The 13,255-nt window shown below is 43.2% G+C and overlaps 1 protein-coding gene across 3 annotated transcripts in view; it reads left to right on the forward strand.

Moving 5' to 3' along the window:
• Positions 1 to 13,255, forward strand: part of PLEKHM3 (pleckstrin homology domain containing M3) — a 181,169-nt gene that overhangs the window by 62,778 nt on the left and 105,136 nt on the right. For all 3 annotated transcript variants that reach the window (XM_035007268.1, XM_035007266.1, XM_035007267.1), the window contains exon 4: positions 3,797 to 3,942. In XM_035007268.1, the coding sequence (XP_034863159.1) occupies positions 3,797 to 3,942 (146 nt within the window). The remainder of the gene's footprint in view (positions 1 to 3,796; positions 3,943 to 13,255) is intronic.

Consider the following 13,255-nt stretch of genomic DNA (forward strand, 5'->3'; position numbering starts at 1 on the left):
CTACATTGGATTTGGAGATTAAAAATTTTAATTCTAGGGCGCCTGGGTGGCTCAGTTGGTTAAGCGACTGCCTTCGGCTCAGGTCATGATCCTGGAGTCCCTGGATCGAGTCCCGCATTGGGCTCCCTGCTCGGCAGGGAGTCTGCTTCTCCCTCTCCCACTCCCCCTGCTTGTGTTCCCTGTCTCTCGCTGTCTGTCCCTGTCAAATAAATAAAAATCTTTTAAAAAAATAAATAAATAGGGGCGCTTGGGTGGCTCAGTCGGTTAAGCGACTGCCTTCGGCTCAGGTCATGATCCCAGGGTCCTGGGATCGAGCCCCGCATCGGGCTTCCTGCTCGGCGGGAAGCCTGCTTCCCCCTCCCCCACTCCCCCTGCTTGTGTTCCCTCTCTCGCTGTGTCTCTCTCTGTCAAATAAATAAATAAAATCTTTAAAAAAAAAAATTTAATTCTAAACCAAGTAAAATGCTTCTCAGTGGAGAGAGTGAATGCTGTGGGAAAATACTGGTAAAATGAACTCAGGTTGTTTCTACGTAGCGGATTTGTAGAAATTGACTAAGAACCTGAAATGATGATTTTGGAAGCCTAGAGGGTATACAGTGTGACGAATGACAAGCTTCTCATTTGAGGGGCTACACACCCGCTGCACTTGAGTAGAATTGGAGTTTTAAAGCTTGGAGGGACCTTTGCAGCCACCTAGAAACCAGGGCGCCATCCTCAGCTTTTCCCCACCAGGGTCTCTGGTGGTAGTTGGCTGGTGGGGGGGAAAGAGAGGTTCCTGGGCCCTAATCCAGATCTACAGACTCAAAGTCTTATGGGTGGGAGTTGGGGTGGGGACGGGGTCTACATTTTTCATAAATATCTCAAAGAGCGACAAACATGTCAAATTCTGACACTCACTGAATTTGGCAAACCGCTGATTGAGGCTGACCCCTTTATTTGTAGTGAAGAAAGCAGGCCTAAAGAGTTTGATGGGTCAAGTTCACGGTCTGTCCTAGGCAAAAAGTGGCTTTCTAAGTCTGGACCTGTGCTTGTCCGTACACCATGTATCCCAAACAGTCCTAAGCACGCAGATAGGTTCAGACCTACTTCTGGGTCATTAGGGGTGATTTCAGCACAGAAAGTACGAGAGCATCGTTCTAAATAAGGTATGAAGGTAAAGACACCCAGGAACTAGGGGTTTATGTGCTGTTGCTTCTGTCTAACCTACAACCTGAGTGAGCCCTAGCCACTCTCTCTCAGCCCTTCTGTCTTTGATGAGCCTCGAGACTAGTGCGCAGTGGTGAGAATGCTTAGCTCATTTAGTTGGCTCATGTAGTCGAAGCCCCAGCATGTTAGGCTTTGGACCTGTGTTGATGTACACATTTTTAGACCATGTACTTTCTTAAAATGCATATTTGTGTATTTTAATATTGCTTATGTACGTTGCATCTAAAAAATTATAATAAAGTCTTTAAAAAGTATAGACTGATAAACCCAGTAGTACCCACTAAAGCATATATAAATACCCAGCAAATGCTTACTAATGTTAGTTGCGTCTAAAATTCAAAAAAACAAAAAGCTAAAGTGACCCAAATTTATTTTTGCTGTGTTCTGTGATGAGAGTTTAAACTATAGTGATGACCTGGAATTCCTGCAGGACCATGATCACTTTCTAAATCATTAGGAAAGATTGAGTTTTATTCATTGTCATTTCAGTGTTAAGTCAATTTGACCATCAGCGAGTTTTTGGAAACAGCAATATCCCAGTGTCTAGGATGTGTCAAGTTCCACTGAATTCTGCTCCACAGTCCATGTATGAACACATGAGCGATGTATAATTCTTAGAATGGGCAACATATTTTTCACGGGGTTATTAACAAAAGAATGCTGTTTTAAGAGGCAGGTGCCCAGGTTAGGGGGATCAGTTCTAAAAGAGCTATGAGAAATTAAAATCTCTTTAAATGCAGGTGTATGTGTGTCGGGTAATATTCAGTTTATCATCCTTTCTGCATAAACAGTTATTGAAGGTCTGCTGCATGTAAAGCTCTGTGTTAAGTACTGAGGATAAGAAACTGCTCTGACGAGTTTATAGTGTGGTTCTTGCTGGACAAGCACATAAAGAGGCACAGTAGTTTCAGGAAGCATGTGCTAAATGCCAGATGAGCAATAGTGCGGTCAGTGAGTGCAGCAAAGAGCATTCCAGTGCCCAGAGCCCAGGCATTGCAACGGCACCTCCTCTCTGCAGCCGCGGCCGCTTGTGTGTTCACTTCGTCTGTATCTGTCGCACACATCTCCTTGCTCAGCCCATCTGAAGAACAGGAGCTTGTTCTGAGTTTGCTGCTACTCAGTAGTAAAGAAATAACCATTCCAGGAAGGAACGGTATGCAGCTTTTGAAGCATGATACTGATGCACACACTTACTGTCTTCTAGTACCTCTTGTCTTGAAAGCAATAGGATCTCATTCTCTTCCTGGAGAATGCACTGTGAAACGGCTCCATTACTGATACCATTTTATTTGTGATGAAAACGAAAGTCTTTTGAGTTTTGTGATATTTTCATTCATGGAGTTCATGTGAATCAGTTTTTTCTTGGGTTAGCAGTTTGTTAAACTGTTTGGAGCTCCTTTAATGGCAAGGAGGTGCAACAGTGATATTAGTGGTGATGAGGCTGATGATGATAGTGCTGATTAATTCATTTTATGCCCTTATCATGAAATAGGTTTACCGTGAGATTTCTTTGACCAGTGCGGTTCTTGATCCAGCCATGAATCCAGAAATGGATTTCTGAAATGAAAGCAGTAGATTAGAAATGCCAGGATAATGTTGCTGTTTGTATAATCATGATTACCTGTTCTGGGCTGCCGGGATTTTGTCCTTTGGGTTGCGATAGAATTTCTGTACTCACCAAGAGAAGGTAGTTCCTCCTACCTAAAGAAAAGGCATGGCTTCTTTGTGACAGGGCGGAGATTATTACCAGTTCCGCTGAGAGTCCCAAAACAGTGCTCACAGAATCATGGATTTCCTCGGACATGAAAAGGGCTTTAGCAATGACTTGCAGGCAGCCACTGGTCTTGAGTAATGGGCAGGATTTGGCAACGTGGAAATCAGAAGAGGGTGTTGTGTACGGAGAAGTAATAATGCGCCAATGTGTGGAGGATGGAGTGAGCACACTGTTTATTTGGGGAATAGTGAGGAGAGTTCTCTGATTGCAATAAAGAGGTTATATTCCCATTGGAGAGTCGTAGGAGTAGGTAGTTGGAAAAGTGATATGGGGCCAATCGGGGGACAGATTTCTTTCATTGACTATGTAAGTAAAGGAAGGCCACATATCAGTTTTTAGAATCATTTTAAACTCAGACGGGCTTAGAGCCAAATCCAAACTCCACCTCTTTCTGGCGCAGTGACTTCAGACAAAATTCTTACCTTGGCTAAAACCATCTCACGGAGATGTTGTACATGTTAAATAAGCTCCTTTATGAGAAGTCCCCAGCAGAATGTCTGGTGGTGGGAATAAGGGTTTATGAGGAAGAAGTGAAGTGCCAGTGGTGGGGTTGTGGAGAGGCTGATCTCTGCCAGCTGTGTGCAGAAGACACAGAAGAGACCAGAGACAGGACCAGTTAGGTGCTGGCTATGGCAGCCCCTGAGGAGGTGAGGGGGTGGAGGCTATCGGGCTAGGAAGAGAAGGACACATCCATACATGTGTTTTCTGAAGGTTTTTTTTTTCCTTTGCGGACTTTTGTTTGAGGGTTGTGTAACCTTGTTCTGTGGTGTTAAAAGTACAACACTAATCATAGACTCGTCCTTTTGCCTTGGACAGGATGCCAGCGATCCATAGGCCTTTCCAGTGGGAAAGCCAAGGTGTGCAATTACAGTGGGTGGTATTACTGCAGCAGCTGCCATGTAGACGACAGTTTCCTCATCCCCGCACGCATAGTCCACAACTGGGATACTTCGAAATACAAGGTAAGTACAGAATCTGAGTGCACTTCATAATAGCAATGTGGGTGTTCAGCTGTTGTGTGGATTAAGAAATAATGATAAAAGAATTTGAAGCATGCTTGACTAGATTGTCTCATAAAAGCTACGAGATCTTACCTAGTGCTTCTTAAACAGCTCCCATTTAAAGGTGCCTTAACTATGACTTTCTATTAATTTCCTCACTTAGAAAGATAATATAGCAGTTTTTACTTCTGGGCCTTGATAAGTAACTGTGGGTGCTAAAAAAGAATTCTGATAGAGAAAGAGGCCTCATTATTTTTTTATTAGATCTTATTTCCAAAATCACAATACTCTCAGAGGATAAAAATAGGAAAATAATGCATGCCTGGGCATACTAGTGACTTTTGAAGGAGAGGCCTTATATAATCAAGATATTTCTTATCTTGAGTAGCAGTAGCACTCCTACTCATGTGAAGGTCAGTCTTCCTGCGGGTCCATCTCCCCTGGAACTAGAAGCTGGAGAGAAGCTATGAGGATTTCTGGGTGGGGGCCCACACCAAAGAACAGTGCACTGAGCCACCCTTAGACCTTCACCTGGACTGTTGTTTATTTTTGTAAAAAGGGAGGAAGTGAGAAGCACGCTTTGCAAAGTAACTGCTAACAGCCTAGCAGGGTATTCCAGAAGTACAAATAGCAGACTTGGTAGCTATAAAAATGCAAGTCAACAGAGGAGGAGAGGAAGTCTGAGTACCGGGACACTCACCTTAAGAGGGTAGAGAGGAGAGGAGCAACCAGCAAAGGAGACCAAGGAGGAGTGCATAGTGAGGGAGAAGGACCCTACTGTGCCCAACAAGCCACACAAAGAACGTGTCTTCAGATCAGTTGTGACAGAGGCTGATACATAGGTCAGATAAGATGAGCACTGAGAATTGACCATGGGATATAGGAATGGGGAGGTAATGAGTGACCTTAATGAGAGCAGTTTGAATGGAGCAGTGGGAGTGAAGGTCTGATTGGAGTGAGTTTGATATGGAACAGGAGAAAAATGAGACAAGAACAGACAACTCTTGAGAAGTTTTGCTATAAGGGGATGGAGAGAGATGAGGAGTAACTAGAGGGGAAGTAGGATCAAATTGGGTTTGATTTTTGTTTTAATAGAAGAAATAAAAGCATGTGTTCTATGCTAATGTGAACTACCTAGGAGAGAGAGAATTGCTAGAATCATGTGGTTGAGTGAGAAAGAATTTTGTAGACAGTAGGAGGGTTGGCCTTTGCTTGGAGCAGGAAGTAAGAGAAAAGGCAGAGTCTGGATGTAGGTGCCAGTGGGTAGGTTAGGGAAGGCCCCTTCCATTTACATCAGTAGCTGTCATCATATTGATTTATTTCAGGACGTGTGAGTCTAAAGAGATTAAAGACCCAGCCCCAGTCACTCTGGGAAAAGCCTTTACCTTCTATTTCATATAGTTTCAGGAGTGATTAGGCAATAATTCTGCCAACCTTTTATAAACTTGTCTACATCTACACCCGTCCTCCTTGTCCTCCTTCCAACCACAGAAGAAACATCACTCCTTTTATAGAAGGTTTATTCCTTCTGCCTCTGCTCATGATCTTAGCTCCTCCATCAGTTTTGCCAAATCTGATTGACCCTTGTCAGTTTCTTGTTCTACTAGACTTCTCTGGGATATAGTATTGGACTAGGAATTCTTCTGCCTTGACTCCTCCTACTTCCAACTCTTTTTCCTCTGTCACCTTCTCTGATTCTTTGTCCTCTGCCTACACCTTTAATGTTGCAGTTCCTTAGCTTCATTTTTTTGTTTTCTGTTCCCACTTTATATTCTATTGTATTCTCTCTTTCTCTTCCATAGTTTCAACTCCCTGATGATTCCCACCCTTATCTCCAGCTCCATTTTTGCTACTGCAAGGGAGATCTGTGGATTTAATTGCCAAATGACATCTTAGCTCTAGCTTTCAACCTAGTAGTCTTCAAGATATGTGGATTGTACTGCACTTGTTAGCAGCATTGTACTGCAGTTCTGCCCATGCAGAAACAAGGCAGTAGAAGTTGGCAAGTTGGGGAATCGAATCCACTGAAGTACTACTATAGGCATAGGATTCTTTTATGTTCCTGTATTCTGCCAGAACTGAGAATTCTGGTACCTGACTGACTAGAAGCTTTTCTGATCCTTCTGCCAGAATGCTGTCACCTCTTCCTTGAATGAACCTTCCACGCAAAGTGCTTTGTCCCAACCATAGTCTGTATGACTGCTTTTATATCTCCTTGCTAATAGATGTCTGAGACTTGCTGTCAGTGTAACTGTATCACCTGGGAGCAAGGTGGGTGGGGAAGGGACCCATAGCTGTCACCTGTAATATTTTTTTTAAAGATTTTATTTGACAGAGAGAGACAGAGTGAGAGAGGGAACACAAACAGGGGGAGTGGGAGAGGGAGAAGCAGTTTTCCTGCTGAGCAGGGAGCTGGATGCAGGGCTCGATCCCAGGACCCTGGGATCACGACCTGAGCTGAAGGCAGCCGCTTAACCGACTGAGCCACCCAGGCGCCCCTGTCACCTGTAACATTTGAAATCTAAAACAAACATGAAAGTTGTGAGGGGCCATTTGGCAGATACCCTTTCTGTATCCCTGGGCAGCTCAGTCTCCTGGTCAATCCAATAACCATCCACATCTTCACTGTCCTTAGGATGCCTCATCCCCATCCTTCTCAGCATATGACTTTGCCTCCACTTCAAGGACAACATTGAAACTACAAGATATGGATATGAATTCCTACAAATGTTTCTATATTTGTACCTGGGCTTACTGCTTCCCCTCCTATCATAGGAAGAAGAAGAGCCCTTTCTCTTGTTTAGAGATCATCCTTCCACATGTACTATAGATACTTTTCTCCATCTGGGGAACCACTCTTCATTCTTCCAGAGCTGATAAAAGCATGTCCTCTTTGGCAACATATTTTCTGGTATTCCCCACCCTACCCTATTTGCTGCATTGCTGGCTCTCTCCCTTGGGCCACCACCATGCCGTGTGTGTGTGTGTGTGTGTGTGTGTGTCTATAATTAGACTTACTTAGGGGGTTAGTAGCAGGAGCTTGGAGTTAAACAGGCATTTGTCCAAGTCCTACCTCCACCTCTTATTTGGGGCTTAATTTGTTGGGGCAAAGTACTTGAACTTTCCTGAGCCTCAGTTTCCAATTTATAAAATGAACCCAGACTGCCTGAGTTCATGTCTTGTCTTGGTCATTTATTAGGTGTCTAACCTGGGCAAGTTATGTAGTCTCTCTGTGTTTGAGTGTCCTCATCTGTAAAATGAGGACACTGACACTTCACAGGCCCACTGCCAGTTACCTGAGTTCATGCATGTGAAATGTTTAGAATAGTGCCTAGGACATAGTGATGCTGCTCCTCTCTGTGAGCTCCCTGGGCACAGGGAACCTGTCTTAGCACAATTTCTGGCACGTAGTAGGTAAGCAAGAATGTATACTGAATCAGTGAAGGAATGAAGCCTATCTTATGGGCCCCTCCAACTCGGTACCCCCAAATCGGCTTCATCACCCTCATCACATGTACCTCCGGAATGTCCGTGGCCCCACCAGTCCGCGCTGCCAGTGCCAGGAGACAGCCTGGGCTCTTCTCTCTGCCACCACCCTCCTCCCCGGTCTAATCAGTGAGCAAAACTCAACCGCTGGATTTGCATTCCGCTGCACCCACCATCCCACCTCACAGACTCAAACCTTGGGCATCACTCCCACGAAGGAGTTTGGTAGCCTCCTAACTGTGCTTCCTGCCTGCAAGTCTTGCCCCAGCAATTGTTCAGAAAACCCTAATCTCACGTGGGTAAATTCTGTACCCTCTCTCAGTCTCAGTTTCTTCACCTTTAGAATGGAGGTGGTGATGATAGTAATGGGAACTGCTTCATAAGATTGCTGTTGGCTTGAAAGAATGATTCACAGAAAGCCCCGAGCACCGTGACTGGCACACGGGTGCTCGGTTAACGCCAGCTTTTACTATGATTGTGTAGAAGTGAAACACAAATCTCTTAACCTGACCCCAAGACCTTTTGTGATCTCCAGTCCCTGCTCTTCTGGCCCCTTCATGCACTACCTCCCTGCCCCCATGAGCGTCCTCGGAAGGTCACACTCCCTCCTGTTCCTCAGTCCTGCCGTGCTGTTTCACACCTCTCGTCTTCCTCTTGCCCTCATTTCAGCATGGCAGACCCTAACCAAGCCTGTCTTAAACCTCTCTTCCTCTCCCGGTTCTTTCCTTCCCCTCTCCCAGACGGAGTTATCATTCTCTCCTCTGCATCTTGTACTTGACACTCTGAATAGAGGCTATAAATATATTTGCCATGTGTGTATTAGATAAAAGTGTATTTAGAGTTGAGTTTGATTTACATTATTTAGATTAATCTGCTTAGAGCAGAGCTTTGACAGCCAAGAGAGGTGTATAGAGTGCAAGTGAGGGAGGCAAGCCCAGCCCCGCGCTCACCCGGGACTTAGGCTAGTGGCACTTGCCAACAGAATATGCACCACTCCAGGGAGTTAAAACAGAAGAGGTGGTGCTAAATGAGGAAAGTCTGAAAATCAGGCATGGCTTACAAAGATGTGAATTGGTGGAGGAGATCCAGATCTGTGTGCAGTGAGCCATTGAAACCATCAATTTAGCCATCACGGACGCTTGCAGTCTTTTTCTCTAGAGCAGACATTTTGCCATGCTGGTCATTCAGATGACAAGGTTTGATGTGGAGAGGATAAGTAACTAATTGAAGGTGTTAGGTACCCTTGCTTTATCCCCCTTGTACATGAGGAATATCTCCTTTGTCGGACCTTCCCTTCCAGATTCTCAGTGGACCAGGGAAGATTTTAAAGCAAGAACAGAGCTGGTCAATTTTATCAGGATCATCTCTCACTGGCATTAAGTAACTATTTTCCATTTAGTCCAGGATCTGTCTGTCTTTGCTCAGACACCAGGATTTAACTTAATGTTTCTAATTGTGAGGATCAATTCAGACCTATCAGTTTCCAAGACCAGACATCATTCTGCTAGATCTGCCTCCTATCCTTAATAAGAAGTACGTGACTGGCTTGAATATCCATTTAAGAGAGTGAAAAAATGGTTTTGCAGAGCTGATTGAAATCTGTCATCTGAAACGTTTCCTTGTCTACCCTCTGGAGTAATAATACTCCTAATTATTTTTAAAGCAGGATTTCATCTATTTTCTGGTATACATCCTGCAAATTGAATTGAGCTCCAGGATTACCCAGCAGCTAAACCTTATCCTCAAGTTCTGTAGCCATTTTCTAATGAAATTCTCTTTGAAGACAACCTTCCCCCTACTGTCCACCCTCCCATTCAAAAATATCAAGCATGACACAGAGGTGGTGAGGACCTCAAACTTGGCCTCAGCTCTTCCTAAATAGTTCCCTACTATTGTACTTTTAAAAAATATTTTTGTGTCCTAGCCTGAATATTCACATTCCATTTAGCTAGGGGTTTTCCATGTTACATAAACTATTTCCTATCTCTACATCTTGAGAGGCATTCAAGGCAAGCTGTACTGTTCTCACAGAGCTGGAGAGCAGCTCGCTGATGGGAAAAACCACTTGTTCAGGGTCATTCGGAGATTTTGCGAACAAATTGCAATTAACCTTAAGATCTCCTGATTCCTTCTCCATTAGCCCCCAGTGCCTGTTTTAAGAGGACCAAGAAGCATTATGTTGGGATTGATTTTAGTAAGACTTTCACCATGAATTTTCACAATGAACACAAGCGAAAATACAGGGAAGAATACATTATACCAAAGCAATAAGTGGTTATTTTACTGTGATAAGATTGTGATTTTTTTTTTTCTTTCCTGATCTTTATTCTCCAAATTTTCAGTAATGTGATTGTTACTTTTAGTATTTTTAAAATGATTAACTGTCACTTAGCTCCATATATTCTATTTCAGAAAATACATATTAGAAACTTGCCTTTTTTAATGCCTCAGAATTATGATTGTTCTGTCCTGTGATTACTTCAGTGTGGTTTAATGTGGTATAGAAGGCTACCATAAGGAAACTTCCTTCCGTAAGGAAACTGCCTTGCACTGCTATATTTTTATTTCTTCTTCTTTCAAATATACTTCCACAAATTTCAAGATTCAAAAAGTACAAAGGGCATGTATACATAGATAATCTCCCTCCCACCTATCATTTTCTTCTTCCCACAGGCAACCAGTTACTCTTTTCTTGTGTATCTTTCCACAGGTATTTTTTTTTTTTTAAGATTTTATTTATTTATTTGAGAGAGAGAGAGAGAGAAACAGCATGAGAGGGGATAGGGTCAGAGGGAGAAGCAGGCTCCCCGCCGAGCTGGGAGCCCGATGTGGGACTCGATCCCAGGACTCCGGGATCATGACCTGAGGCGAAGGCAGTCACTTAACCAACTGAGCCACCCAGGTGCCCTCTTTCCACAGGTATTTTTTGTACGTGTGCTTATTCACACAACAGTGGCAATAGATGATCTACATGCAGCTCTTGGAGAGCCCTCCCTTCCACTTAGATCATATCCCTCATCTGGGGCTTACCTGCTTTCTTTTCCTGTTTTCTTTTTTTGTATAGCCACTCCATATTCAGTCATGAATTTTACACATTTTTATACACACACGACAATCTAACCAGGCCTTTCTTGGATGATTTTGTTTTTTCAGTCTTTTGGTATTATAGATAATGATTCAATGAATAACTTGATACATCATTTTGACTGTAAGTACTTTCATTCACAAGTGAGACTGAGGACACCTTCCTAGATGTAGGTTTGTACATTTTTTAGCCTGCCGCATGTTCCAGATTGTCCTCAGCCAGGACTGTGTGCTGCACTTTCACCGTATCTCCTTGCAGGCACCTTTCTTCCTTAGTACCAAGATTTCCGCTGTCACTTCTGGTGTGACTGTGCTGCCTTGGGCTGTCCTTCCCCTTTTCTACTTTCTTAACTCTAAAGCTGTGGTGAGCTTAGGAACAACTAGCCGAGCTGTTAGGAGTGTGTGGTTCAGGGTCCCAGCCAGAGCATCGTAAAGCACTCATCCATTTCTTCAGCAAGTATTTGTCGAACACCCACCACGCTCACTGTTGGAGGCAGTGGGGACAGTCTCTGCCTTGTGAATGCTCATATTCCAAAGGAGGGAGAAAGACTAGTAAACAAATACACAAATAAGTGACTTCTAGATAAATGACGGGTTACTGGACTTTAATTTTTGTTTCATAGCTAAAATCAAATGGCCAGCATACTTTCAAATTACATCATTGGTTAGTCTCCCTTTGTAGTCCCTTGACTTTGTATTTAGGAAAAGGGAAGGACAGAACCTGGACAGGGATCCCCTCCTTTGAGGAGTGATGAATAGATAGTTTATGGTAGAGTTATTAAAGAATAAAAAGAACTGTGAATATAAATAATGCTAAAAAGCACAGAACAGGGTATCCAGAGATCTGAACAGATAAGTCACTTAAGCTCTCTGGATTCAGTATTTTTTTTCTATTAAGTATATTAATTCAGCATTTCTCAAAATATGTTCCATGGAGCATTAACAAGTGCTGTGCTTGTTAATAGGTGTTCTGCAAAAAGAGGGTTCTATAGGAGGGTCTCAGCCAGGCCAGCTTTGTAATTGGAACAGGGCGCCTCAAGAGAATGCAGCCCTGGGAGCTCACAGGATGGCAAGAGATTGGAAGGAGTTAGAGATAGAGGCCCCTTCCTCCAGTTGGTAAGCAGGGCCCAGACTGAGTTTCATCCCCTACCGCCCCCTGTACAAGGCCAGCACAACACTAAATAGCTGCCTTGTCTGCAGATAGGTTTGGGAAATTGCTGGGCTAAGCACGTGACGCAGACACCATGTCCGCAGGCTTTCATAGGCTAACATGCTACACTGAATCACTAAGAGAAGAATGTGGCATGTGGCATTTTTCTTGTTGGACCTCAGAGCACCATTTTTGTGGGACCGGTGTTCCTTGGAACACCTGCTGAGAAAAATGGAACCAGACTGTTTGTCCCAGTTGTTATTCTAAAATTATGTTCTCATCTGTTTTATTCTAATGCATTCTCCTCCCTTAACAAAAACTGAACTCCTCCCTACTCCCACCCCCACCACATCATCTGCAAACTGCTGTCTCTGGGTAAACATTCCCTCTGCTCCATTGTTTTCTTACCCGGGGCTGTTTTTGTGGGGGAACATACCAGGACACCATTCCAGAACCTCTTTCTCAGAATTACGTAAACCTGAACATCTGAGAATTCGGTTTTTAAGAGGTAGCAGTCACCAGCTTAACAAAAGGAGTATTATGTTTAAATCTATACCAATGATGGTTACTTCTCAAATAATGTTTATTTGTAAATACGTATGTTTATAGAGCAGATTGGGTCCTTATAATTTGTAGCTGATGATAACCCACTTGCTGTTTGCTCCAACTCCTGTGTGTGAGGTGTGGAGAAGCAGTCGGCCTCGACTTCCTCCTCAGCGCTTGGATCACGCAGACTGCACCACTGTCAAGGGGGCATCAGTTCACAAACTGCAACAAAATCAAGTCACAGACTTGAGTTCTTATAGCTCAAATTAGTCTGGTTTTAAGCTTAAAAAGCCGTGGAAAGAAATTATATTAAACATTAAAATACCAAAGGTCAGTAGGTTTGAAAAATGAACTCTTGGCCCTATAAAAGTTGTTTCTAATGTGAATGGAATGGGATCATGGAAAAGAATGCCAACCAAAACCATTTTTAGAAAATGTATTGGGCCCATCCATCTGCACCTATGAGCTGAATTTTTACATACATCAGAAAAGCACTCAGGCTTTTCATGGTTTTCATAATTTGGCAAGAAATAGGACAGTAGCTCTTAGCTCTTAGGTGGAATATAATTGGTGTTCACATATAATTTATGTAATATTTCTGTTAACAGGAAAGAAACTTTCTCACTTAAAAGAGTATCACTGGCTTCCTTCCCTAAGTAACTATATATTTAACATTATCTTTTAAAAAAAGCTTTCTAATTACAGTGAGTTTGAAAGTGGAATCCTTATACCAGTGTGCAGGCTTATTTAGAACTTAGGAAATCAGTGGGGATACAGCACTCTCTTTTGCAAAAGTAGCATTTTATGCCAAATTCTTAGTTCTTTCAAAAATTCCCTTACATAGTTACAAGTGGTGGATTCTCAAAAGTGAGCGTGTGCTCAGCCATGCTGCCAAAAACATGGCTCAGTGTTGCAGGGTTCGTTCACCTACTCGGGCAGCCGCAGTCACAGTATGCTCTGTATTCTTAACCCTGGGTAATAACTTCATGAAGCAGTGCCTTAGACATT

Source organism: Mirounga leonina, unplaced genomic scaffold, assembly GCF_011800145.1.
Source record: "Mirounga leonina isolate KUSES-001 unplaced genomic scaffold, KU_Mleo_1.0 Mir_151, whole genome shotgun sequence".
Taxonomy (NCBI): domain Eukaryota; kingdom Metazoa; phylum Chordata; class Mammalia; order Carnivora; family Phocidae; genus Mirounga; species Mirounga leonina.